Raw genomic sequence first — 26,087 nt, forward strand, 5'->3', positions numbered from 1 at the left:
TAGCCTGCAGAAAGACGAAAGCCTCCTATGTTCTGGAGTCCATAAATAGCACCTCCAACCGACCGAAAGCCCTTTTCTCAACGGTGAAAAAGGAAAAAGCTAGCAGGCTCAAAAACTTCTCCACCGGCACCGGGAGAGACCCAATGCAACGACATTGCAGATTTCTTCATTTCTAAGGTAGACATGATCTACAAATCACTTTCTACAGCCCTTTTTAATACACCTCCTGATCCATCTACTCCGGACACACCTGACTCCCCTTCCCTGACGGCACAAATCTCAGAATGGCCCCAGCTCCAGCAAAACTCGCTCCGCGATTGTATGGCCAAGGTCAACTCAGGTTCTCCCCTTGACCCAATCCCCATCCATACTCTCCGTCAGCTTTCTCCAGACCTACTTCTAATTATTCAAGATCTCCTCAACTCTTCTTTACTAGAATCCATAGTCCCGAAGGAATGGAAAAGAGCTATTGTGATTCCTCTCTTAAAAAATCCTGGCGCAGACCCCAAGACTTATTCTAACTACCTCCCTATTTCCCTGCTGCCAATATTTTCAAAAAGTTTGGAAAGACATGTCAATACTCACCTGACCTCCCATATCGAGGCAACAGGCTTCCTACATCCATCTCAATCTGGGTTACGTACGCATTTTTCTACAGAAACTACTCTTCTAGGAGTTACTGAGAACCTACGTTCCCGCCTCGATCAGGGTGAAACCTTGGCGCTTATTCTTTTAGATTTAAGCGCCGCATTTGATACGGTTTCGCACCCTGTCCTTTTGAAGGCGTTGGAGGCGGCCGGAGTGACCGGACCTGCATTGGCCTGGCTCTCCTCCTATCTCGGGGATCGTTCTTTCCAAGTTTTCTCCTCCAATTCTGCCTCTTCTGTACGTTCGTCTGCGCATGGGGTGGCCCAGGGGTCCTCACTTAGCCCAATGCTATTTAACATCTACGTGAGACCCCTGGCTACCATTGTGGAAGACTCCGGCCTTTCCCTTTACTCATACGCAGACGATATCCAAATCATTTTCTCACTCTCCCCTGCCAAAACATGGCCCCATCTGCTCTCAAACTGGGGCTCAGCAGAGTTGCTGAATGAATGCGGACCAATCTCCTGAAATTGAACGGGGACAAGACGGAGGTAGTCATCGTAGGCAAACATAATCACCTCTGGGGCCCCCAACATTGGCCACCAGAAATGGGGCCTCTACCCCTGCCTGTTACACAGGTACGGAACCTTGGCTTTGTCCTAGATGACTCACTATACATGCGACACCAGGTAGTCAAAGTGGCAGCCACCTGTTTTTCCATTCTTGGGTGGCTCCGCAAAATCCTCTGGATGCTCCCGGACTCGACAAGGCGTACAGTAGTCCAGGCTTTAGTCATCTCGCGTCTGGACTACGGTAACGTACTTTACCTTGGAGTCACCGCGGAGACGCAGCTTGTTCAAAACTCTGCTGCCAGCCTACTTTGCAAAGCTCCCTGGAGATCATCCATCTCCCCCTATCTTAAAGATCTACATTGGCTCCGCATTGAAAACAGAACTAAATTTAAGGCCCTCTGCTTTATGCATAAGATCAAGCAGGGGCTAGCCCCTGCGTATCTCCAGTCTATTGTCCAACCATACACTCCCGCCCGCCCTCTTAGATCCTCTTCTCAAGGGAATTTCCTAATTCCGCGTTTTAAACTGGCAAGAATTGGCGGACGATCCTTCGCCTGCCTTGCCCCTAAACTGTGGAATACGCTTCCGGCTCCACTGAAACTTGAGCCTTCCCTGGCAAAATTTCGAAAAAAGCTCAAAACCCTGCTCTTCCCTCAGTGATAACTCTCTGACCTCACGATCACTGCCTTCAGTCTTGCGCCGGGACACCCTATGTGGGTAGCTGTGCGCACTATAAATTTAAATACAATACAACAATACAATAAATCATTCCCGGTACCCCTAGATTTATTTTAATTCACCCTTCAACGTCTACTAATCCATTCTGGCCCCACAGCCGCACTTCATCCATACGGCTGTTGGAAAAAGATCTCCGCCAAAGAGCCCCTCTTTGAGGTGTTGCCCGTTGGGTATTGCACCGCCGACCAGGCCCAAATGATGAAGCATGACACCTGAAAGGGTGTGTGAGGGCATTAAATCCAACAAAATGGATCCCCAGGGTTAACTTTTCTTTACCCTAACAACACCACTCGCATCATACATTGTATTGGTCTTTTCCTCCTCTCTCTCTCCAGGAACAGCACAGCAATTTTTGCATTAACTTATCCTTTTAGGGCACGTTCTAGCTGGACCTTCTACTTATGATTAAGTAGTAATAGCCCTTTACTCCTCTCTTTTGATACCATACAGGTGACATATCTCCTCACTCACCCATAGTAGAGGATGATGATGATAATGTATCACAGCACATATACCCTGGAAATGCTTGGAATTACTATATTGAACCACAAGGGCATTCAGACGCTGATCTTTATCCTACACGACCATCGTCACCGGATGATGCTTCTGCGTTTCAGGATTTTATAGCAAGAGCAACAGCTATCTATCAAGTACCTTTACATACGGACACAATAGAAGAGAATTTGATTTTGAAACCTTTTCTAACGCTCAAAGGAAGGCACAGTATCTACCACTCCTTAAAGGTATGGTACGTAATGCAGAGGACATATTTAAAGACCCTGTCAAGGCTAGAATCATAACAGCACGCACCCTCCGATCCTATATATATTCGAGGTCCGTTAACCCCAGACTTTCTAGTACTGTGTATTGCAAGAAAAAGGGCAATCTCCCATACATCAGGAGGTGCGCCACCCCCAGAGAAAGAATCTAAACTAATAGATGCTTCTGGAAAACGTGTAGCTGCACAATCCGCTAACCATTTGCGTATAGCCAACAGTCAGGCTCTAATGGCTAGATATGATAGAGCCCACTGGGATGAAATGAAGGGGCACCTCCCAGTGGAACATAGAAAAAAGGGGGTAGGAAATTGTTAATGAGGGAAAGCTCATTATAAACAATTCTATAAAATATGCACTAGACACAGCTGACACCGCTGGTAGAGGTATAAATACTGGCTTCCTATCACGTAGGCATGCATGGCTCTGTGTCTCAGGATTTAAGCCTGAGGTACAATAGGAGATTTTAAACCTCTTATTTGATAAAGACCATGTTTTCGGACCTCAAGTGGACACACCCTCTTGAGGAAATGAAAAAGGACATAGAGGTCACAAAATAAATGGGGTTTCTCCAAACAAGCACCTACTGCGGTTCATCTAGTAGCCTCAACTATAAGCAAGGTGCAAGAACTGCTGCCTTTGACAACACAGGCTCAGCATATAAAAACCAGGGACAAACTTCTTTTCCTAAAACATTCTACAGGGGGTCCTACAGAAGAAACCATTTTAAAGGAAGAGATCGCTGGAATAATACCCATACCTCAAACAACAGTACCAAACAATTACTTCCTTACCATTCCCCCAGACCAATTTAAAACCCGTTGGTGGTCGTCTTCAAACCTTTCTCTCAACATTGAAATAAATCACAAAAGATCAGTGGGTGTCAGATACTATCCAACATGTTTACTGTCTGGAGTTCATTACAACTCCTCCAAATATTCCACCTCACAAACACAAACTATCAATGTAACGTCAAAATCTCCTACAATAGGACATAACAACTCTATTTCAAAAAGGAGCAATAGAAACAGATCAAAAACACTATCTGGGAACAGGAGCATACTCTCTGTACTTCCTTATTCCTAAAAATGATAGGTCCAAATGACACATTCTCGAACTCAGACCACTGAATCATGACATCATTTGGAACACTTAATTTGATATGTATCAATCTAGGCAACAGAACGTAATAAGTGGTCGAAATAAACTGAGCTAAAACATTGTTTTTTTGTAAAAAGGGAGGGTTCAATTTTATTCACAAATTTTTAAAACACATTGAAATGATAATACACATTCACAAATTATAATTAACGTATGTGACTTAATAGATTGAGAATACACAACAACACTGTTAAAAAAGGGGGCAAATGATCCAACAAATAAAGGTTACATAAAATAAACACAATTATTAAGAGAGAAAAATGTGGCTAAATTAATCTCACATTTTTTTCTCTCTTAATAATTGTGTTTATTTTATGTAACCTTTATTTGTCCAACAGTCCAACAGTTTATAGGTCCGGACAAAACCACCTCCATCACGATACTCCACCTCAATGTTAGATCACTAGTTAAACACCACCTGGAGGTTAACACTCTAATACTGGACGAAAATCCAGATATCCTCTTCCTCTGCGAAACATGGCTTCGCGATGGCACCTCCACCATTCCCAATCTTACTCTACCAGACGACTACCTGATGTCGGCCAGTAACAGAGAGGGTAGAGGAGGCGGTCTCGCTATAATCCACAAAAAAACGCTCTCTTGTTCTTTTGTCAAGGAAGATCTGGTAGACTCTGAATGCGCAAACTTCAAAATTACCATAACTCCCAACTTCACCGTGTCGGGTCTCTACATCTACCGCCCACCTGGCCCCTCTTCAAAATTCATTGAGGCCCTCCTTGAGTCAACAACCTCTTTAATCACCAAAAACCCCAATTTTACCATTCTGGGAGACCTTAATCTCCATTTTGATCTACTTAATGACTCCACGATCAAAACACTCCTTGCAGATCTCTCTGCACTGCAACTCAACCCCTTCATCTCCACTTCAACTCACTTAGCCGGCCACATCCTAGACCCAGTCTTCTCCAACTTAGAAGAACTCACCTCAGAGCCACCCCTTCCTATGGGATGGACAGATCACTCCCTTATTACATTGGCCATTCCGGTCAACAAAAGCAGGCACAATACGGCACCGACCAGCCGTTTAAAAAGACCGTGGCACAAACTGTCTCATGAGGACCTACACAAGACATTAGGGGATTTCCACCCTGACTCTAACGCTGACATCAACGCTAACTACAGCTCGTTTCACGAGTGGATTACGGGCGGACTAGACAGTCTTATCCCTGCCAAATGGACAAAAGGTCGTAACTCGCCATCGAACCCCTGGTACAACGACACACTCAAAAATCTACGAAAAGAGTGTAAAAAGGCAGAACGCCTTTGGCGTAGGGAATACAATAAAGAAGACAAAGCTAAATACCTTCTGCTACAAAAAACGTATCATAAAGCCATCCGTGCTGCACGGACCGCCTTCTACGCCGATAAAATTGAATCTAGTCCCACCCCCGCGAAAGAAATTTTCAAACTCGTACAAGAACTACAGAGCAGCAAAACACCCCCCCCTATGATCTCCTCTGAGCAACAATGCGAAGAACTTGCTAAATTCTTCGTTGACAAGGTGCAGAAAATTTACACCTCCTTCCCCCAGCATGACCCTAATACCATCAGCTATCCCTCCGCCTCTCCTAGCTACTCGACCTTGACCTACATCCCAGAAATCTCCAAAGACATTCTTATCAGACTATGCAACAAAGTCAAGTCTGGCTCCCCCGCAGACCCCATGCGCCCGGCTCAATTCCTAGAATCACTCAACTTCTTCCTACCAGCGTTAACCGCCATCCTGAACCTCTCCTTTACTTCAGCGTGCGTACCATCTGCCTGGAAGCAAGCGTGGGTTTCGCCTATCATCAAGAAACCCACCCTAGATCCATCTAAACCGGAGAACTTTCGTCCTATCTCCCTGCTTCCATGGCTCTCCAAACTCGCTGAAGCGCATGTTAACAGTGCTCTATCCCAGCATATGGTCAAAAACAACATTCTGGACCCATCACAAAATGGGTTCAGACCAGGCCATAGCACTGAGTCTGCTCTCTTAGCTACCACAGAGCACCTCCGGACGATCTTGGATGCCGGTCAAGGTGCTGCGCTGATCCTTCTGGATCTCAGCGCGGCCTTTGACACGGTATCCCATGTCATCCTTCTTAAACGTCTGGAGACCTTTGGAGTAACGGGCCATGCCTTGGAGTGGTTTAGATCCTTCCTCGAAAACAGGTCCTTTCGAGTCTCTGCGCCCCCCTTTTTATCTAAACCCCACCCTATTGAACAGGGAGTCCCGCAGGGCTCTGCGCTAAGCCCCTCTCTTTTTAATCTTTGTTCAGCCTCTGGCGGCAGTGGCCAAAGAATGGGGCTTGACATTGGTATCGTACGCTGACGATACACAACTGGCCATTGCCCTTTCAGACGGACCTTCCAACTTTTCCTCTAATTTTAAAAACGGACTCTCTGCGGTCGCCCAATGGATGACCACAAACTGTTTACAACTCAACGGCGGAAAAACAGAGGTGCTTCTCCTTGGCAAAAACACCAGCCTTTGGAATGAGCACTGGTGGCCATCCTCCCTTGGTACCATCCCTCCCCCCAAAACCCTAGTGAAAAACTTGGGTGTCTGGATGGACGACTCACTCAACTTTCGAGCTCACACCAAGAAAGTTGCCGGCACCTGCATTGGCTTACTTAGAAGCCTTAGCCACATACTAGGCTTCTTTGACGCAAAGACCCGCCAACTCATCATCCAAGCCACCATCCTCTCACGTCTAGACTATGCCAACGTACTCCTTCTTGGCGCCAACAAATGTGAGTTAGCACGACTCCAACGCGTGCAGAACTCGGCCGCTAGAACTCTGGTCGGCCTTCCCCGCAGATGCTCAGCCAGAGCAACCATCAGAAAACTGCATTGGCTCCCGGTTGACTCCAGAATCAAGTTTAAGACCCTCATCATGACCTTCAAAATTCTCAAACTTAACACTCCCCCTCTGCTTCAACCCCTTCTCATTCCCTATGCGCCGTCACGGAACCTAAGATCTTCCAACCAAAACCTTCTCTGCGTCCCACGCATAAAACTCTGCCGCATGGGCGGACGCTCCTTTAGGTTCCTGGGAGCCAAGATGTGGAATGAACTTCCACATCATATTCGCGCGCTGGACAACTTATCTGCTTTCCGGAAGGCAGTGAAAACTCTTCTATTCCCTTGCCTGTAAACTTTCCTCTGTCCTTGGACCTTCTAGCTCAGGATCGGATCTAGGTTTCAGCGCCGGGACGCCTCATTGCCGGGGCAGCTGTAGCGCTTCACCAAAACATTAAGATAAGATAAGATAAGATTTGTTGGATCATTTGCCCCCTTTTTTAACAGTGTTGTTGTGTATTCTCAATCTTTTAAGTCACATACGTTAATTATAATTTGTGAATGTGTATTATCATTTCAATGTGTTTTAAAAATTTGTGAATAAAATTGAACCCTCCCTTTTTACAAAAAACCAATGTTTTAGCTCAGTTCATTTCGACCACTTATTACGTTCTGTTGCCTAGATTGATACATATCAAATTATTTGCTTTTCCCTGGTCTAGGAACTCTATTTCCATGCACTCAGGGGGTCCTTGATAAATATTTACATCATTTGGAACACTTCCATATGGTCACTCTTCAGGAAATTATTCCTTTGCTAAAAAAGGAGATTTCATGGCTGCCTTAGACTTAAAGGACACCAACTTCCATATACCTATCCAACCCGCACACAGAAAATATCTAAGGTTTCAGTTCAAAGAAAACCATTATCAATTCAAAGTTCTTCCCTGAGGAATTACCACTGCACCATGGGTATTCACAACATATCTAGCGGCAGTAGCAGCACATCTCCGCAGAAAAAACTTCCATGTCTTTCTATATTTAGATGACTGGTTAATAACATCAAACCACCTCAGCCATTGCAAACAAAATACTCAACAACCCCTCACCTTACTACATCAATTAGGGTTCACAATCAATCTACAAAAGTCACATCCACAGCCAGCTACATTACAGCAATATCTAGGAGCCATGCTCAAGACACAATCAGCATTGGCATATCCAAATACAGAAATAATAAATTGTATAGTAACATTAATTCAACAATTTCAAACTGGAACTCGAATCCCGGCCAGAAAATTTCTATGACTTCTAGGCATGATGGTATCTTGCATTTCAATAGTTCCACCTGCCAGACGACACATGAGACCTCTATAGGAATGTCTCTCCCAACAATGGACACAGTCACAGGGTCAACTTCACAATCTAGTTTTGGTAGACAGCCGCACACATCACTCTCTACAATGGTGGAAGCCACAGAATTTCTCCAAGGGGCAGCCGTTTCAAGACCTATCTCCACAAATAATTCTCACAGCGAATGCTTCCCTGATTGGGGGGGAGCTCATCTACAAAACCTCACAATTCAAAGTGTATCGGACTCCAAACACTGGGATCTCCATATCAATCACCTAGAGCTGCAAACTTTTCACCTAACAGTAAAAGCCTTCCTACCTCACCTACAATGCAAAGTTGTCCTAATTCTAACAGATAATATGACAACTATGTATTACAGACAAAAACTTTGGGGACGCACTTTCTCCAATTATCTTGGTTGGCACAGAAAATATGAAGCATAGCAATACATCACAACATTCGTCTCCTAGCAGAACATGTCCCAGGGACATGCAATCAAGTTGCAGACTTTCTAAGCAGGACACAGCAACAAGTCCACAAATGGGAATTCCACCCACAGCCCTCCTACCATACTTTCAAAGATGGGCGTTTTCCACAAATAGACCTGTTCGGAACCCCAGAAAGTACAAAATGCCCAAACTTTGTAAGCAGGTACCCACAACAACAGTCCGAGGGCAATTCTCAATGAATGAACTGGTCAGGGATATTTTAATACGCTTTTCCTCCTCCCCCACTACTTCAATTAGTGGTCAGGAAACTCAGACAAACATCTCTTACAATGATAATTATAGCACCAACATGGGCTCATCACCTATGGTTTTCAACACTTTTAGAGCTCTCCCTAGTTCCAATCGCGAAGCTTTACCTCAACCCAGACCTTCTCACGCAGAACAGAGGAACACTAAGACTCTCCAATCTCAAGGAAATGTACCTTGCAATATGGCTCTTTAATTGTTAGAATTTGAGTACTTAAACTTACCACAGCAATGTATGGACATTCACACCTACCACAAGGCAATGCTATGCGGCTAAATGGAAAAGATATGTTTTATACTGTAAGAAACAAAACCTCAACCCACTCAATGCAAAAGTACAAAAATAATTACTTATTATTGCATTTGCAAACCACAGGGTTGGCCTGTACTTCAATTATATTCCACCGGACGGCTATTGCGGTCTATTAGCAAAATGGACAACATTTGTCATTATTTAAAATACCTGTTATCAAAGCTTTTATGGAGGGACTTAAAAGAATCATTCCTCCCAGACGTCCACTTGCACCAGCATGGAACTGAAACATCGTACTAACAAGAACTATTGGGCCTCCTTTTGAACCACTCCACTCTTGTCAATTGCAATATTTATCCTGGAAACTCATCTTTTTAATTGGCATTATTTCACTTTGAGTCAGGGAAATTCAGGCACTAATCCTCGAGGAACCTAAATTCAAACTTCATAGGGATAGGTTACTACTTAGAACAAACCGTAAATTCCTTCCAAAAGTGGTTTCCAACTTTCCTATTCAATAAATAGAAATATCTGTTTTCTTTCTGCAAACAAAGTCAGTTACAGAGAAAGCTTTGCATACTTAAGTTGTTAAAAGAGCTCTAATGTATTATATTGGCAGGACCAAAACATTCAGAAAGACAAAGCAAATATTTATTGCCTTCACACTTCCTCACATAGGAAAGACAATTTCAGAATCTGGAATTTCAAGATGGATAGTCAAATACATGCAAACTTGCAGTGCTAAAGCTAAAAGGCCTTTACCTGTTCCACCTAAAGCTCACTCCAGTAGGAAAGTAGAGGCTTATATGGCTTTTTTAGGGAACAATCCTATTGCTGATCTTTGCAAAGAAGCAACATGGTCCACTCCATACACATTCACACAACATTATTGTGTGGCTGTCTTTGCACGTCAACAAGCCAATGTTGGCTAAGCTGTTCTAAGAACTCTCTTTCGAACAACTGCAACCCCCACAGGTTAACCACTGCCTAGGGAGAGGGACTGCTTTATAGTCTATGCAAAGCATGTTTATCTACAGCACACATGCCTCGAACCGATTATGTTACCCTGTATACATCTGTTCTTTGCTTGTAGATTCACATGCTCCATCCCTCCCTAAAAAACCTGCGTAGGTTACAGTTTATATGCTTTAAATACTTACACCATATTACTGCACGAACATCATATTACTGATACATATCACTACTCAATTCTCGCCTATCTACAGTAAAACAATACAAAATTTTCTAGCTATCGCGACAAGAATTTTAGATTCTATTAAGGACACGGAGGCGAGGATTATGCTTTCTCATTTCTTTACTGCAACAACAGCAGCCAATGAAAATGAAAGTACACATGTAAAAAATAACATTTCTCATGAGGCTTTGAACCACGCCTCTCTTACAACAACCAACCACGCCTCTCTTACAACAACCAATCACAAAGGTATCATGTCTATAAATGCTGGAGACACTACTCCGGCCTCCTCTTTCTTTGCGCGAACAGTCAGTAACAGTCTCATCACACTGAAAAGTTTAATACTGCAACGGAAAACAGATCCATCAGAAGCCCCAACGGAGAAATCTTGAATCAAAAAGGAAAACCTCCATCCGGAAGGAGCGGTAGCCACAAGCACCGGCGGTCCTCAACTCTTGTTGGAGTCGTTTCCTAGAACAGAAAAAAGGGAAGTTTGAGAAAAGTGTCCACCACAACCTAGATCGTCATAAGGGTGGGCAAAACAGTTAGGTAAAACCACGTAAACAACAACAGTTGTATAACAGTCCCAACGGGTGGGATAATCCTCGCCTCCGTGTCCTTAATAGAATCTAAAATTCTTGTCGCGATAGCTAGAAAAGTTTGTATTCTATGGCAGGACCGGAGGCTTCTGATTATGCTGCTTCAAAGCTCACATTAAAGCTCGTCAATCACAGCATCAGAAACATGAGGAATCGGTTTGTAATAAAACACCTTAAACATTGAGTCTGAGGACCAGTCAGCTGCCTTCAGAATATCCTCCAAGCGGGAACCCAATAAATAAGCCTTAGAAGCCATCGCACCCCTCGCAGAGTGTGCCCCATAAGCAGAAATATCAATGCCGGCCTCCGACATGATCCACCTGACCCATCTGGCTAAAGTAGCAGCAGCGACTGGCTTGAACGGTTTCTGAATGGATATCAATAACTGTCCCAGAGGATCTGCCCTGTGTACACTAGTACGCTCCTCATAACATTTAAGACACTGAAGAACACACAGCCTGCCGTTATGAGGAAAGGCAGGATAATCAACTGAACGGGACATGGTCTTAGTAAGTCTAGTAATGACAAAGGATACACCTTGGGGTGAAAACATCCTCCCAGCCAAGTCCAAAGCCCTGACATCTGAAACCCTCCGACATGAAATAAGGCACAATAGCATAGTAAGCTTGGCAGAAAGCTGTTTCAGAGACAAATCACCATTATCGGGCCAGGAATCCAACAAATTCAGAACTTTATTAACATCCCACATGGTGGAATCCCTGGGCCGAGGAGGGTTGGCCACACTCACACCTTTAAGTAACTTACATACCAAGGGATGCATCCCCACAGGTTTACCATCTATGTGGTCGTGACCAGCAGAAATAGCAGATCTGAAGTTGTTAACCGACCTGTAGGCCAGGCCAGAAGTCGCACACTCCGACAAAAAGTTCAGTACCTCTGTTATATTTGATCCCACGGGATCCACCTGTTTTGAAAGGCACCAACCCAACCACTTCTTCCACGAAGCAGAATATCGTTTTCGGGTGGAAGGAGCCCACGCTTGCTGCATAAAGCTGGAAGCCTCTCGTGAAAGGCCTGCAATGCGTTCATGTCTCCGGAGAGCGTCCATACCATCAATGACAGCTGGTTCTGCACGACCAGGGGATGGCACGTTCCCACTGGGTCCTGCAGAAGCGTTGGGAAGACTGGGAGCCGGAAGGGGAGGTCTATTGACAATTCCAACAGTGTGGGAAACCACGACCGAGTCGACCAATAAGGCGTTATTAGCACCACTGTCGCCTCCTGTCGGCGCAGCAATGCCGCTACTCTCTGGATCAGTGCAAACGGTGGAAACGCATAATTCCTTTGATGTCCCCAATGATGAAGGAACGCATCCGTCCCCAGTGCCATCGGGTCCGGCCTCCAACTGTAAAACAGAGGAAGGTGGGCATTGAGGCGCGAGGCAAACAGGTCTATCCGACACGGGCCTCGTATTGACATGATCTGGGAAAACAGCGATGGGTGGAGTCTCCAATCGTTGGAGTCCCGGAGAAATCGGGAATGCCAATCCGCTACTTGATTGAGTTTCCCGGGAAGGTATTCCGCCACCACGGAGATCTTGCGATCCAGGCAGAAGTGCCAGAATTCCTTCGCAATGTGCACCAGCATCCGGGACCTCGTCCCGCCCAATCGATTGATGTATCGCACCGCGGAGACATTGTCCATCCGAAGGAGGATACAACAATTGCTCTTCAACGGCGAGATAGATCTGATGGCAAAGGACCCTGTCAGAAGCTCTAGACAATTGATGTGAAGTGATAGTTCGTCTGCAGACCAACGTCCTCCTGTGGCAAACTCGCCGCAGCGAGCGCCCCAGCCCCACTGGCTGGCGTCGGATTCCACCACCACATCCGGGGCTGTGCCAAAAATAGCTCGGCCGTTCCAGGCCGACATGTGGTCCAGCCACCACTGAAGCTCCTCCCTGGACTCGGAGGAGAGAGGGATCAAATGATCGTAGTGAAAGTTTCTCTGTAGGTAGAAGATCTTGAGCCTCTGCAGGGCTCTGTAATGCAAAGGTCCGGGAAAAATGGCCTGAATCGACGAGGCCAGAAGGCCCACAATCCGTGCCAAAACCCTCAAAGAAATCTTCTCTTTGGCCAGGGTAGCTGCGATCTCTCTCTTGATCGACCTGATCTTCGGCAGAGGAAGGAGAAGCTGGGCCTAGACCGAGTCTATCAGGAAGCCTAGGAATTCCATCTGCCGATCCGGTATCAGCACCGATTTCTTGGTGTTGATCACGAATCCCAGATTCTGCAATAAGGACGTCGTCCACTCCAAATGCGTGAGAAGGAGGGACCGGTCCTGTGCCAGGATCAACATGTCGTCTAGATAGACAATCAACCGAACTCCCAACTCCCGGAGACGGGAGACCACCGGCTTGATTAGTTTGGTGAACACCCAAGGGGCCGAGGACAGTCCGAAAGGAAGTACCTTGTAACGAAACCAACGCCCTTTCCAGGGGAACTGCAAAAACTTTTGATGTGATGGGCAGACTGGGACCGTCAAGTAGGCATCTTTCAGGTCCAGTCTGACCATCCAATCGTTTTCCAATAGAAGGTCTCGCAAAAGATGGATGCCCTCCATCTTGAAATGCCGATACGTGACAAAGGGGTTGAAATCCCTCAAGTTTAACACGAGGCGCTGACCGCCCCCTTTCTTTTGAACAAGAAAGACGTTGCTGCAGAAGCCTCCCGGAAGGAAGGGTCCCACAGCAATGGCCTGTTTTGCCAAAAGCTCGTCTAGTTCTGAGTCTATAAAACTCTGCTCGAGATGGGAAAAAAGGAGAGGACGGGGGGGGAGGGCTGAATGGGACAAGACACCATCTCTATCTCGTAACCCTGGACGGTCCGAAGGACCCACACATCTAAAGTGAGAGCTGCCCAATTCTTGACAAAATGGCGCAATCTTCCCCCTAACGGAAGTAAAGGAAGAGAGAGACTCACCGGAAGATTGGTTATCGAAGTTCTTGTAGCCTCGATTGATTCCTTTGTTATAGCGGCCCCTGAAGCCGCGTGATCGGGACGGATAAAATCCGACTTGATCCGGTTCTTGCGTGTACCCTCTTCCCCGTCTAGGGGCGTAACCTCTTTGAGGACTGGGATTTGAGTAGCGGCCGGTCGAGCGTCCTCTGCCACGCCCGGCCCTACCAGAGACCTGCAGAACACGTTTCAGCGATGCCTGAGACTTGTCCAAAGAAGCAAAAGTGTTCACAAACTTAGCAATATCTTTAACGAAATTGTCCCCAAACAACTGTCCTTCCGCCAAAGGACCCGGTTCCGAGGAAGCCAATTCCACCAGCTGGGGGTCGATTCGGAGAAGGACGGACTTCCGCCGTTCCGAGGCAAGGGCGCAATTCGCGTTGCCCAGCATACAAATGGCCCTCTGAGCCCAACCCGCCAGAACCTCAGGGTGTATGGCGGCACCAGTCTCTTGCGCCTGCAGGGCCAATTCCAGGATCTTGGCCAACGGGCCCGAAAGGTCGAGGACCTTATCTTGGCACGCTCGGAGCGCGCGATCAATCCCTTTCTTCGGGTCCTTTTTATACTTTTTAAGAAAAGTGGTCATGGAAGGATCTATGTCCGGTGTGAGAGCCACTTTGTGGGGCAAATCAGGGCGCGGGCATTCAGATTTCAGGCGGGCACGAACCTCCTTGTCGAATCCCTTGCGGAGATGAGTCTCCAGATAGGTCGCCACTGCCGGAGGGGGCACCCAGTCGGATGTTCTGGGGTGGACAATGTCCGTCGGATCAAATAAAAAGGGAGTGGGAATGACCGGGGAAATGTGTTTACGCTTTTTAGTGCGTTTGCGCGGAGCGGCATCCGAGGAATCGGTATCGGTGCCAGTATCCGTCGTGGTGATTACCCGGGGGGGAATTGGGGGGAGGGGTAACAGGCTTGTCTTGGGATCGAAACTCCTGGGACTTATAAAGTTTGTCGTAAGACTGGGCATGCGGCCATGAAAGATCAAGAGCCGCCTTCTTCGGGGGAGGGGAGTGAAGGGAATCTTTGCCCGGAGCGGGCATCGGCTTACCCGGGACCAGCAGGTCCAACTTCTTGGCCAAAGGGGAGAGGGCCGAGGAAAGGGCTTTATCCAATTTGGCATCGAGTTTTTTGTCTATGATCTCCTCCATGGAGTCTCCTTCATAGAATTCCTGCTGTCCCTGATAACCATGCGCAGCATCCTCCTCTTCGCAGTACTCAGCGTCTGCCATCGCAATCAGGAATCCGAAAATTCCAACTCCAATCCCCAGCGGGAAGCAAAGACCAGCCCAAGCAAGGGCGTCGAGGATGGGGGGTGCCAGGCGCAGGAGCCTGAAATACCAGGAAAACAAGAGCAAGGTCTAGTCCCACTCTAGGACTAATGGAGGAAAAGGGTATGTCACCTGAACCAATATAAGCTGCCCCAAAAGCACGGAAATCGCCCACGGCTCCTGGCCCAAGCTGCGTCGATCCCCACTTCAGCCGGGGGCAGAGCGTCGATCTGGCACCTTCGAGAACTGCGCGTGCCAACACGGCGTGCGCGGTCTCCCCGAGACGTGCGTAAGGCCTAAACGGCTCCTACGTACGCACGTCCCCGAGGGGGGGGGGGCTAGCCCCTCACTAGTGCGGCTAGCCGAAGCGTGCGCCGCGGGCAGCGACGACTGGAAGTCGGGGGAAAAGATTGGACGGGCCTAGGTGCGCAACACGCGCCACCACGGGGAAGCCAATCTAAGAGCAAATCTGACAACGTATGAATAAACAGTGCCAAGAGAGCATGAAGCGATCAATCAAACCATGAAATATACATGAATAACAAGAAACAATAGTCAATGGCATCAACCAATGTAAAAGGCCTAAAGCACAAGTAATAGAGCAAACATGAAAGGAAAGAGCACTTATCTGGGCTGCGGAGCAGCAAAGAAAGAGGAGGCCGGAGTAGTGTCTCCAGGATTTATAGACATGATACCTTTGTGATTGGTTGTTGTAAGAGAGGCGTGGTTCAAAGCCTCATGAGAAATGTTATTTTTTACATGTGTACTTTCATTTTCATTGGCTGCTGTTGTTGCAGTAAAGAAATGAGAAAGCATAATCAGAAGCCTCCGGTCCTGCCATAGGATCTGGAAATGAAGTCGATGGCCATGTGCAATATCACCAAGGAGGAGTCACAGCCTCATGGCTCGAAGAACAAATTGGGGAACAAAAACAACTTGTAATCATCTGAGCACAACACTAGATGGCCGACTTATGCAAAGCATGTGAATCTACAGCAATACTTGCCAGGAACAGATGCTTACAAGGTAAGTAACATAATCCATTCTTCATGTGGCATGCCTGCCATCATGGCAGGTACAAACACTCCCTAGGGACTTCTGTCACATGAGTTTCAAGTCCCAGTGATTTGGGAGCATTATGTTTATTTTGGCAAAAGTGCAAAAGCCAAACTATCTGAGAAAGCGAGAGATATAGCCGCTCTAACACAGATACATTTCTAGTGTCAGACTGTGCAGAAAGAGTCAAACCGCCTTTTACTTGATTTTTTACTTGCACTCAACTAGTTACTAATGTACTGTGGTGAGCTTTGCTCTGACCAGTTAATTACTGCATTATTCAGAGATCTGAGACTGAAGGTGCAGGTTCCATCTTGGAACCTGTATTTTTTATGTAATTAACTTGAAGTGATCTCTACCATTTTGTCTTTGATTTGATCAGTACATTTTCAGAGGGTGGCTGTCCAGTTAGGAAAATCAATACATAGAAGAGGGTGTCTGTTCATATAGAAAAGAAACCAAGTATAATGTGGAGTGTAGGTGGAAATTCTTCAGTTGGGGGAGGGTCTTCCTAACCGGAAGTTAGAGGAATCAAGTTCGCGCTATATAAAACTTTATAAATAAACGGGCAGAGAGGGGCAGGTCTCGCACGCGACTCCGTGCCTTAACATTGTCTGACCGTAGTTGTTACACAGTTCTCTGCCACAATCCATGGTGTTCGGAAATAGACAGCCATAGGCTTGGATTTTATTTACTCATTTAGGGACCTCTATACCAGGCAGGGCCGTTTCTAGGTGTTTTGCCGCCCTAGGCAAGAATTTAAAAATGCAGCCCCCTCCCTTTTACTACCATCACTCTCTCCCCTTGTCATCCAGGCTAGAGAGGAAAGCCCTCTACTGCCGAACCCTTCTATGTTACTCTCATTTACTATCAGGAAACACAATCACAACAGTCAGTCCTGCCAATGACCTCAACGAAAGGCCCATGCCAGACCGTTACGGTAGCCATATACACTCAGAGAACTATGTACACGGATGCCCAATAGAGCCTTGTGTTTAAATACCACCAAGGCGTCAGTGCACCTCGTTTTCAAAACCAGAAACAACAAAAATACTAACTTGCACCATCTACCAAGGCCAAGCCTAGTGGTTTTCCCAATGCTTTTTTTCACTGAGGCACCTGAAATAGTTGTCATCTGCATTGTATCCATTTAATAGAGACTGATCACAACAATTAAAAGATTTCCAAGTCAGGGAGATAATAGTGCTCAAATCTGCACTAATCAGAGACTATGGCAAGATGTTAAAAAAGTTTGGCGTACAACACTGAATGAACTACTTCTTGGCGCTGTGAATAGAAGCTATTGACAAGCTCGTGCATTTTACCGCAATGAGAGTAATCCTGACCAGAATTTGAGCCAGTGCAAGGCAGAATGCACACTTCACTATAGTTGACAAGTGGTTCCATGTTGTGGAACACCTTCAACCAATCCTGGGTTTGAGGCCACCTGTGTTGCATTCTGGCATTTGTAATCTTACTTTGAACAGGGTAAGCACTGAAGCAAAAATCCCAGCGTGGACATTGACATTGGCATAAACAGTCACTACCGGATGATTGTATCGGATATGACACTAGGCTAGTGGTCAGTTCTTTTTTTTATGGAGTTTTATATAGAACGATCTTGACCCGAAAGTATCAGGTATCAGAGCGCTTTACACAAGCACAAGTTGCGTTACATCATGAGGACACATTCATTTTTGTTAGGCACAAACAGCCTATTATCATACCAACAGACGCAAAGTTCACTGAGCTGCCAATATTTCAGCCCAGAATTCCGAAAGAGAACAATAACCATTTTTAATAGTTCAAGGCATGTTGAAGATGAAGCCAACTTAAGTGCAAATCTCTAATCATTCAGTTGTTAATCCATTACCCAGTAATGAAATGCGTAAAGGTTATATGGGATACTTACAGGATAAGAGGCAATTGCCATGCAGTTACTCAGCAGAACCTTCCAACAATGTCTTCAAAAAGGTACAGAGCGGTTAAAAAAAAAAAAATTATGAGACAAAATGTACTTTTTTATTGAAAAGCATGAGCGATATTGGAGTCTAGCCCTCCATTTGTAAGTCTGTTGACATCCGTTCTATTGGAGCCTTGGGCAATTTTGCGTCTTCGGGTATGCATTATGCCAATAGGAATCACATGAAGGGTATTTGATTCTGTGATGAGAAATGTGTAAACTGGGTCTGCAGAGTCTGTGCAGCTCTGTGCATGGTGTGCAGACTGCGCGCAGGTGGTCTGTGGCTGGTGCTGAAGATGCAGAGCCCCAGAGTGGGCTCTCGTAATTAGGAAAGCTGTGGAGAGCGGTTTAAAACAGTCTACATTCCCTGCACTGCCAGCCCGTCTCTTGTACCGGCTGAGACGCTGCTTGTTTGGGATTCCAGCACTTTTTGCACCGATTGGAAAGAGATAAAGGGGCCGGGGTGGGGATTTGGCACACGTCACCCTCTCTGGCAGGATCCGGCGAGAGACAGTCTACGCCCCCTGAAGGGTCCACAGAAGCAGGGCCGTTTCTACCATTAGGCAAGACTAGGTGGCTGCCTAGCTTAACGTTCGTAGGATTAAATAAAATTAGAAAAATCCCCCTTTTGCTGCCCTAACCCTTTTGCCGCCCTAACCCTTTTGCCGCCCTAGGCAGCCGTCTAGTCTTGCCTAATGGTAGAAACGGCCCTGATACCAGGTACAGTTTACCCCTGAATGTCCCATGAGATATACATAAAAAAATAAATAGAAAATGCAGGGGTTCTTCCCTCTTTATCTCTCCACATGCAAACCAGCCCTGGTGCAGGGTAGAAGTCACTCCTTTTTCCTGTACTTTTGGTCCTGAAGAAACATCCAGGATACCTTCTGGACCAACAGGCATGAAACATGTTGGCCTTTAAACAATAGTGGAAACTGTCCCGGCCACTTACACACCCGAGACGGCCTTTTCACAGTTTCATTTTCAATGCTGCCAAGGAGATCATATATTAAAGCTTGTTTTGAGACTCCTTAGGTAGTTTTAACAACACTTCTTTTCACATACACTTTACTCTAGATACACAAACCCTCAATCACCTATATGGCTTCAAGAGAAGAGCTCTGCCTAAGAGCCCTCTAGTGGGGCCCCAAGGCATTGCAGCAACAGCCCCATGAGGAGCTAAGCCCTGTGATGAAGCATGACACCATGTGAGTTTGTAAGGGCTCTATCTTCCATTTAGGAAGACCCTCACCCTAACTGAGGAATTTCCACCTACACTCCACACTATACTTTTTCTTTTCCATTGTAAAAGACACACCCTTCTTTGAATTGATACATAACCTTGATGGGAGAATGGGTTCTGGATCTTCATCTAGTTTCTTGTCACCCCCTTTTCTACTGATTGACGGGTAAGAAAATTTCCAGTTAGGCTTAGTTGTCCTCCTTCAGTGCTGAATGCACGTTTGTTCTCAACACTTTGAGGGGCGATCACCAAGTGGAGGAGTCCTATAAATGTTTGCAGAGGAGTGAACAAAATAAAAATCTAAATCACCACTAAGTAAGACTACAGAACAAAAATTTACAATTTAACTATACCTCTTAAACATTATTGACCTGCAGGGCAAAAGTAAGACTAATGTCAAGAGAATAAGATCAAAGAACTTTCAGATGGCACACCAAAGATTCATTACTGTGCAGAAAGCAAAGAGGAAAATTGTCCAACTGCAAGAGTATTCATTTTTCAGAAAAAGTACCTGGTTCCAAATACAGGCCTGTGTTCATAGATCAATTCATAGTACTAATAGAGCACTTTGTTTGGTTTCGTTTACTCTGGTTTTTTGTTCTTTCTTTTGGTATTTTTTTCCTGCTTTTTTTCTATAACCTGTTACCCTAAAAATAATCAACCTACAAACATTCGTACTGCCATAATGTTGTGAGAAAATGTAATACAAATGTTTAATCTTTTTAATAATATAAAACAGTATTTAAGGTAATGCCCCATAATCTTTCATTTGTCTTTTGTTTAGGTGTACTGGCACTCCAGTGCACATATAATGGGTGAAGCAATGGAACGCACCTATGGTGGTTGTTTGTGTTATGGGCCACCAATCGAAAATGGATTCTATTATGACATGTTCCTCGATGATGGGTACGTTCTTAAATCTTCCTTAATCAATATTTAGTACATTGGGAAATTCTTTGGCAAATATGCTTGCATTGGTATTTCCTGAAGCTTATTTTTGTGTGCTTTGAAGTTCTTTTTAAAAAACAAAAATTATATTCTATGAGTTTTTCTGCGTGTCTCAGGCATGTCATAGTTCAACGCAAAAGCATTGATAACAGTCAGCTTTGCATTGTTATAGGTTGTCTGAGCTCTATGAAATATCAAACACCTGGAGAGGTACTTTTTGGATAATCCACCAAAATGGCTACCTACTAAACTGAATATTTATTACTCTCCATTAGCTTAAAGGAGTTGGATTTGCCATCTTGTACACCACTCTGTCGTTGAACAGCTCTTTGCTCTCCATTCTACTCAACATGCTGTGAGCTCCCTTGTATTTCTCTGCTCTTTGAACCCACAATGAAAAAATTCCTAGCTAATGTAAAGGAAAGTTTCAATTCTATTATACCGAGGCGAGGATTAGGCTGCTTGTCTCTCTTCACTTTTATTACAATTAGCTACTCCGGCATCCATTTTAGAAAATGTGTAAAGTTCATAAAAAACTACATTTCACATTAAAACTAGGGAATAACATCAACAGAGGTCATCCAATCAACTTTCCTTTACGTTAGCTAGGAAATGTTTCATTCTATGTCAGGACCCGGAGGCGAGGAGTAGGCTAGTTCAATACTTATCCACCACCACGCTTGCCAGAGAGGAAACCGATCTAAAGTAAAAGGTCTAAGGGTGGAGTTGTTTGACCTGTCTGCTGTGTTGCGAATATCCTCAAGGCGAGCTCCAAGACAAAATGCTTTTGAGGCTATGGCCCCTCTGACTGAGTGTGCTCCTAAACGGGATGTATCAATCCCTGCTTCTTGCATGACTAACCTGACTCATCTGGCAATCGCTGGGGACAAAACCTCCTTGTGAGGTTTTGTGAGTACAATTAGCAATTGTTTCGCACCATGAGGGCGGAATTCTTCAGTCACAATTTCATAAGCCTTAATAGTGAGAACTATACATAATTTAGGATTTGCTGGTAAAGCTGGATAAGAAACAGTTGTAGAATTACACTTTGTCCTGCGAGAAATATGAAACAAGGCCCCTTCTGGGGTAAACACTATACCTGTTATATCCAGGGCTCGGACATCCGAAACTCTGCAACAAGATAACAGACACAGAAGCATTGCCAATTTTGCTGACAGTTGTTTTCAGGACAGATATTTATTGTGAGGCCAAGATTGAAATATAAGGATTGGACCTTGTTAACATCCCATAGCGATGTGTATTTGGGTTCAGGAGGAACTGAGAGTCTGATACCCCTTAACAGTTTCCTGACCATCGGATGTTTCCAGGCTGGGTGACCATCCACAGGCAAGTGTCCTGCTAAAATCGCTGATCTGTAAATATTAATAGATCGATATTCGAATCCCTGGGAAGCCAGGCTCACTAGAAAGTTTACCACAAGGACAACATCCGTCCCCAAGGGATCAATTTGATGTTGATGACACCAACACACCCAACGTGACCAGGCAGAATTGTATTGTCTGTTTGTATTGTCTGCCCAGGCTTTGGCGACCAAGGAGGAAGCTTCTGCCGAAAGGCCTGGGACTTGCCAATGTCGCCTGTAACCCTCCAGTAGTCAAGATAAAAGGTAGCTTACAAGGGATTTTGTTTGGAATCTTACTCAATTATTTTTTAGATTCTAAGTTCTAACAATAGAACCCAAAGTATCCTCAGGATAACTTAATGACTTGATTAAACCCTATTGTCAAATGTCAGTACATTCATTTGTTATCAGATTTAAAAATAACAAAGAATAAAGACAAAATATAAAAAGGAGGCACACAGCAAGGGAGGGTGTGAGGTTAAAAAGGATTATTTATATTGAAATCAATCACAAAAAGAGAAAGTTAATTAAATGGGTATACAAGTTGAACAAAACTATACAAGGACTATTATGAAAAGCAACAAATATGTATTGCAATGACAATTCATAACAGGAAAATCAACTCCAGGAAAATATATGTACAAGGCAACCAAATACAAAAATATATCTAGGTGTCCTAAGGCAAGGATGCCTAGGGAGATGATCTTTAGGTCGACGTTTCGGTCTTCTAGGCTGTCGTCAATAAGACCATCATCAGGACTAGTTTTATTGAGAGAAAAAAACCCTTGAGAAGACCAGGGAAAGTGAACGGTCTTAGGGAGATTGACGAAGTTGCGCTCTGAGGTGGTTTTAAATTACGCTGAGAGAATTGCTAAGAGTCATAGAGTGTATCTTTCTTTGAAGAGGACTCCTTGTGAGAATGATTCAAAATTTTTCAAAGCAAAACCAAATATGCGGTCTGGATCAAGAAAAAGAGTTGTTCTTTGCGCGATGCCAGCCGAGTGATTGACAAACCTCTGCTTGCTCCTTTTTCAACAAAAATATAGGGCGACTTTGATTGACCCATCGTGACTTACAGCTAATCTTTTGAAAAGTTCTATATGTACCATATTTGATCCAGACCGCATATTTGGTTTTGCTTCGAAAAATTTTGAATCATTCTCACAGTGAGGATTATCTTGGGGATCCTGGAGGAGATCCAGAAACTGGGGTAGAGGGATTGAAAAATTCCAAAAAAGTTCCATCAACACTGGATATAAGACTTGAGATCTCCAAATTGGGGTTATCAATACCACTTCTGCCTGCGTACTTGTGCCATCAACATGGTTATCATGACGAAGGGGGGAAAGGCATAAGGTTGTTCCTCCCTCCAAACCTGTAGGAAGTTGTCCAAGGCTGTCGCCTGTGGATCTGGCCTCCAGCTGCAATAAATGTCGAGCTGGAAGTACGGTCAGGATGTGAATAGGTCCTTGGAGAAGGGACCCCACCTGTTCTGGATTTGTCGAAAGATCTGTGGGTTCAATTTCCACTGGCTGCCATCCCTCCAATGGCAAGAGTGCCAGTCGGCTACTTGATTGGAGCTCCTAGGAAGATGCTCTGCTGACAAGGAGATTTGATTGGCTAGACAAAACTCCCAAAGTGTTTGGGCTAGGGCCAACAGTGTCTTTGACCTCGTCCCTCCTAGGTGATTGACGTAGCGTACTGCTTGTTACATTGTCCATTTTGAGTTGGACGGAACACTTCACCTTCTGTTTGGTCCAACAGCGAATCGCTAAGAATTCTGCCATCAACTCCAAGCAGTTGATGTGTAGAGAGAGTTCAATAGAGGACCCTTTTCCGCTCGTGGAGAAGTCCCCACAACGCGCGGCCCATCCAGAACCGCTGGCGTCTGACTTGATTATGAGGTCGGGTGGGGAGACGAAAATCGCCCTGCCATTCCAGGCTTCATGTGGCCCAGCTACCAACTCATCTTACTTTCACTTCGGGCGAGAGAGGAATCATCTGTAAATATGACAGGCCTTTAAGAAGATGCTTGATTTTTCAAACGTTGACGGGTCCTGTAATGGAGAGGACCTGGGAAAATCGTCTGGATAGAGGACAACAGTAGTCCCAGTATCTTTGCCAATTGTCAAAGTGACACGTGGGATATGGCTATTGTCCTCCGCAATTCGTGTCGAATTTTGGACAGTTTCCTCGCTGGTAGACTGAGAGTCGCCTCGGTTGCATTCACCACGAAGCCCAAAAATTCCATCGACTGAGATAGGACCAGAGCTGATTTACTTTAGTTTATTAGGAACCCTAAGGATTCTAGCAGATCTATTGCTGTCTGCAAATGCTTGGAAAGTAGAGCTGGGAATTGATCCATAAGCAGGATACATTGCTTGATTTTGCTCGCAAGAAAGTGTCACTCATAGTAGTTGAAATGTCACTCATAATTGCACTGAAATTATTTAAATATCACACATAGCTATCTGAAACCTTGGCAGCTCTGTATACTGACCAGCATGATTGTTACTGCCTTCTATTTAAAGTTTGATGTTGAGTATTTGATAGGTAAACAAAAAGTCTTATCCCTCGAGCCCGTAAATATTCGATGACCGGCCTCATCAGCTTGGTGAAGCACCATGGAACTGAGGAGGGACTGAACGGAAGGGCGGTGAATTCGAACACCTGGGCCTCTTAGCAGAACTGTAGGAAGCGTCTGTGTGGGGCAAAGATAGGTACCGCAAGATAAGTGTCCTTCAAATCTAAGCGGACCACCCAATCAGATATCTGGAGCAGGTCTCGTAGGAGGTGAATACCCTCCATTTCCACTTAGAAGATGTTGCTGATGAAGCCACGGGGTGAATCTCTGACCAAACAATTGCCCCTTTCTGCAAAGGGCTGTCTATTTTCTGGCACAAGTGTTCTCTGCTTTGGTAGAAAGGTCAAAGGAGTGGACGGCTGGGATTTGGTCTAGGTTCATTAGGATTCGATGTGAAACCCTCCACCATCTGCAGTACCCATGCATCTGAGAACAGTTTTCTTCAGTTAGATTAGATAAAGGGACATCCGCCCCCTAATGGAAATCCCCACTGAGTTCTGTATTCTCACCTTGATTATTGCTGAAGTTGCCTCTTTGGCCGCCTCTGCACCCATGACGACAGGGGTAGGACTTGGTTTGGTAGAAATTGCCAAACTTGCTAGGGTCCTAACATTGGCCGCGTCTTGAGTCGCCACCTTTGGAGGCTGCTTGGAACGGGCTGCCGGACGAGCGCCCCCTACCTTGTCCGGCTGCGGCAAAAACATGGGGTAAACATTATTTTCTTTTTTTTTTTTAACTAGTTCTCCCTTTATTTAAACATACGTTTTAATTATGATCAGTGACCTACCATTTTCTGCTTTGTCTAGAAGAAGGATTTTTGATGCCATAACTCGACTGTTACACAACTACGCACCATTTTCATATTACGTGGGATTATTACATCACAACCAGTTTATTATTATTTTTTTAACTTTTATTTAAAGATTTTTTCCAATAAAGACAATCGGATCATCCTCAGGTCCACACTTGTACTCAATACACCACAACATGTTATTACATGTCGTACTGATACCTCAAGTACATATATAGTAGGATAATAACGATATAACAAATACATCATTACTGTGTTGTAGTGGGCTCTGGGTCACTTTGCGAGCTCACTGAAGTCTATTTTAATAGGTACAGCTTAAAGGGCTGCCAAATGTCAAGAGGGCGGGAGGCAGGGCCTTGCAACTGGGCGTACAGTTCAGAATTGGTGTTGCAATCGGTTATGCTTTACAATCAGCCCTTTACAGTAGGGGGGTGTTTGCTGCCCCAAAATATAGCAACTTCTCTCTTAGCAATCAACAGTATAATGGCACAGAACCGACGGCAGGATTTGGGGAGGCCTCCGACATATCTTAATAGGGCCAAGACGGGGGAGGGAGGGATGGGACGGTCCAACATTGATGAGATTGCTTCGAACATTTTACCTCAAAACTGGGCTACCTTGGTAAAGGTTCATGCCATATGGCAAAATCTGCCATGGGAGTCTTGCAGCGAGGGCAAGCGTGGGGCCTGGTAGGGTCCATATGGTGTACCACGCATGGTGTGACATATGCCCGCCGAAGGAATTTAAAATGTAACGGTTTGTGCCTATAATTAAAAGAGATCTTGCAGGTGTGTTCAAAACAATAGTGCCACTGAGAGTCTGGTTGGGGATGGCCCAGGTCGCGTTCCCACGTCTGCCTCAGTTTCAAGTCCCTGGAGGCGGAGAAGAGCTATGGCGTCTTTACACATTCTATGGGGTAAGTCGGGACAGTGGACCTGAATGCACTCAATAACCGGTGGAGAATGTAGTGGTCTAGAAAGGTGGCGTTTGAGAAGCGTGTGTCCTCAGAGCAGGAGAAAATATGATTGTTCTGGAAAAGTGCCCCAAATGTTCCCAAGTTAAATTTCAACAGTT

At 45.2% G+C, this 26,087-nt stretch overlaps 1 protein-coding gene across 1 annotated transcript in view; it reads left to right on the top strand.

The window, feature by feature from the left end:
- The window catches only part of TARS1 (threonyl-tRNA synthetase 1), a 201,354-nt gene that overhangs the window by 69,093 nt on the left and 106,174 nt on the right, over positions 1-26,087 (top strand). The window contains exon 5 of the mRNA XM_086960505.1: positions 20,092-20,213. Coding sequence (XP_086816631.1) covers positions 20,092-20,213 — 122 coding nt within the window. The remainder of the gene's footprint in view (positions 1-20,091; positions 20,214-26,087) is intronic.

Source organism: Lissotriton vulgaris, chromosome 3_1 (assembly GCF_964263255.1).
Source record: "Lissotriton vulgaris chromosome 3_1, aLisVul1.2, whole genome shotgun sequence".
NCBI classification, from domain to species: domain Eukaryota; kingdom Metazoa; phylum Chordata; class Amphibia; order Caudata; family Salamandridae; genus Lissotriton; species Lissotriton vulgaris.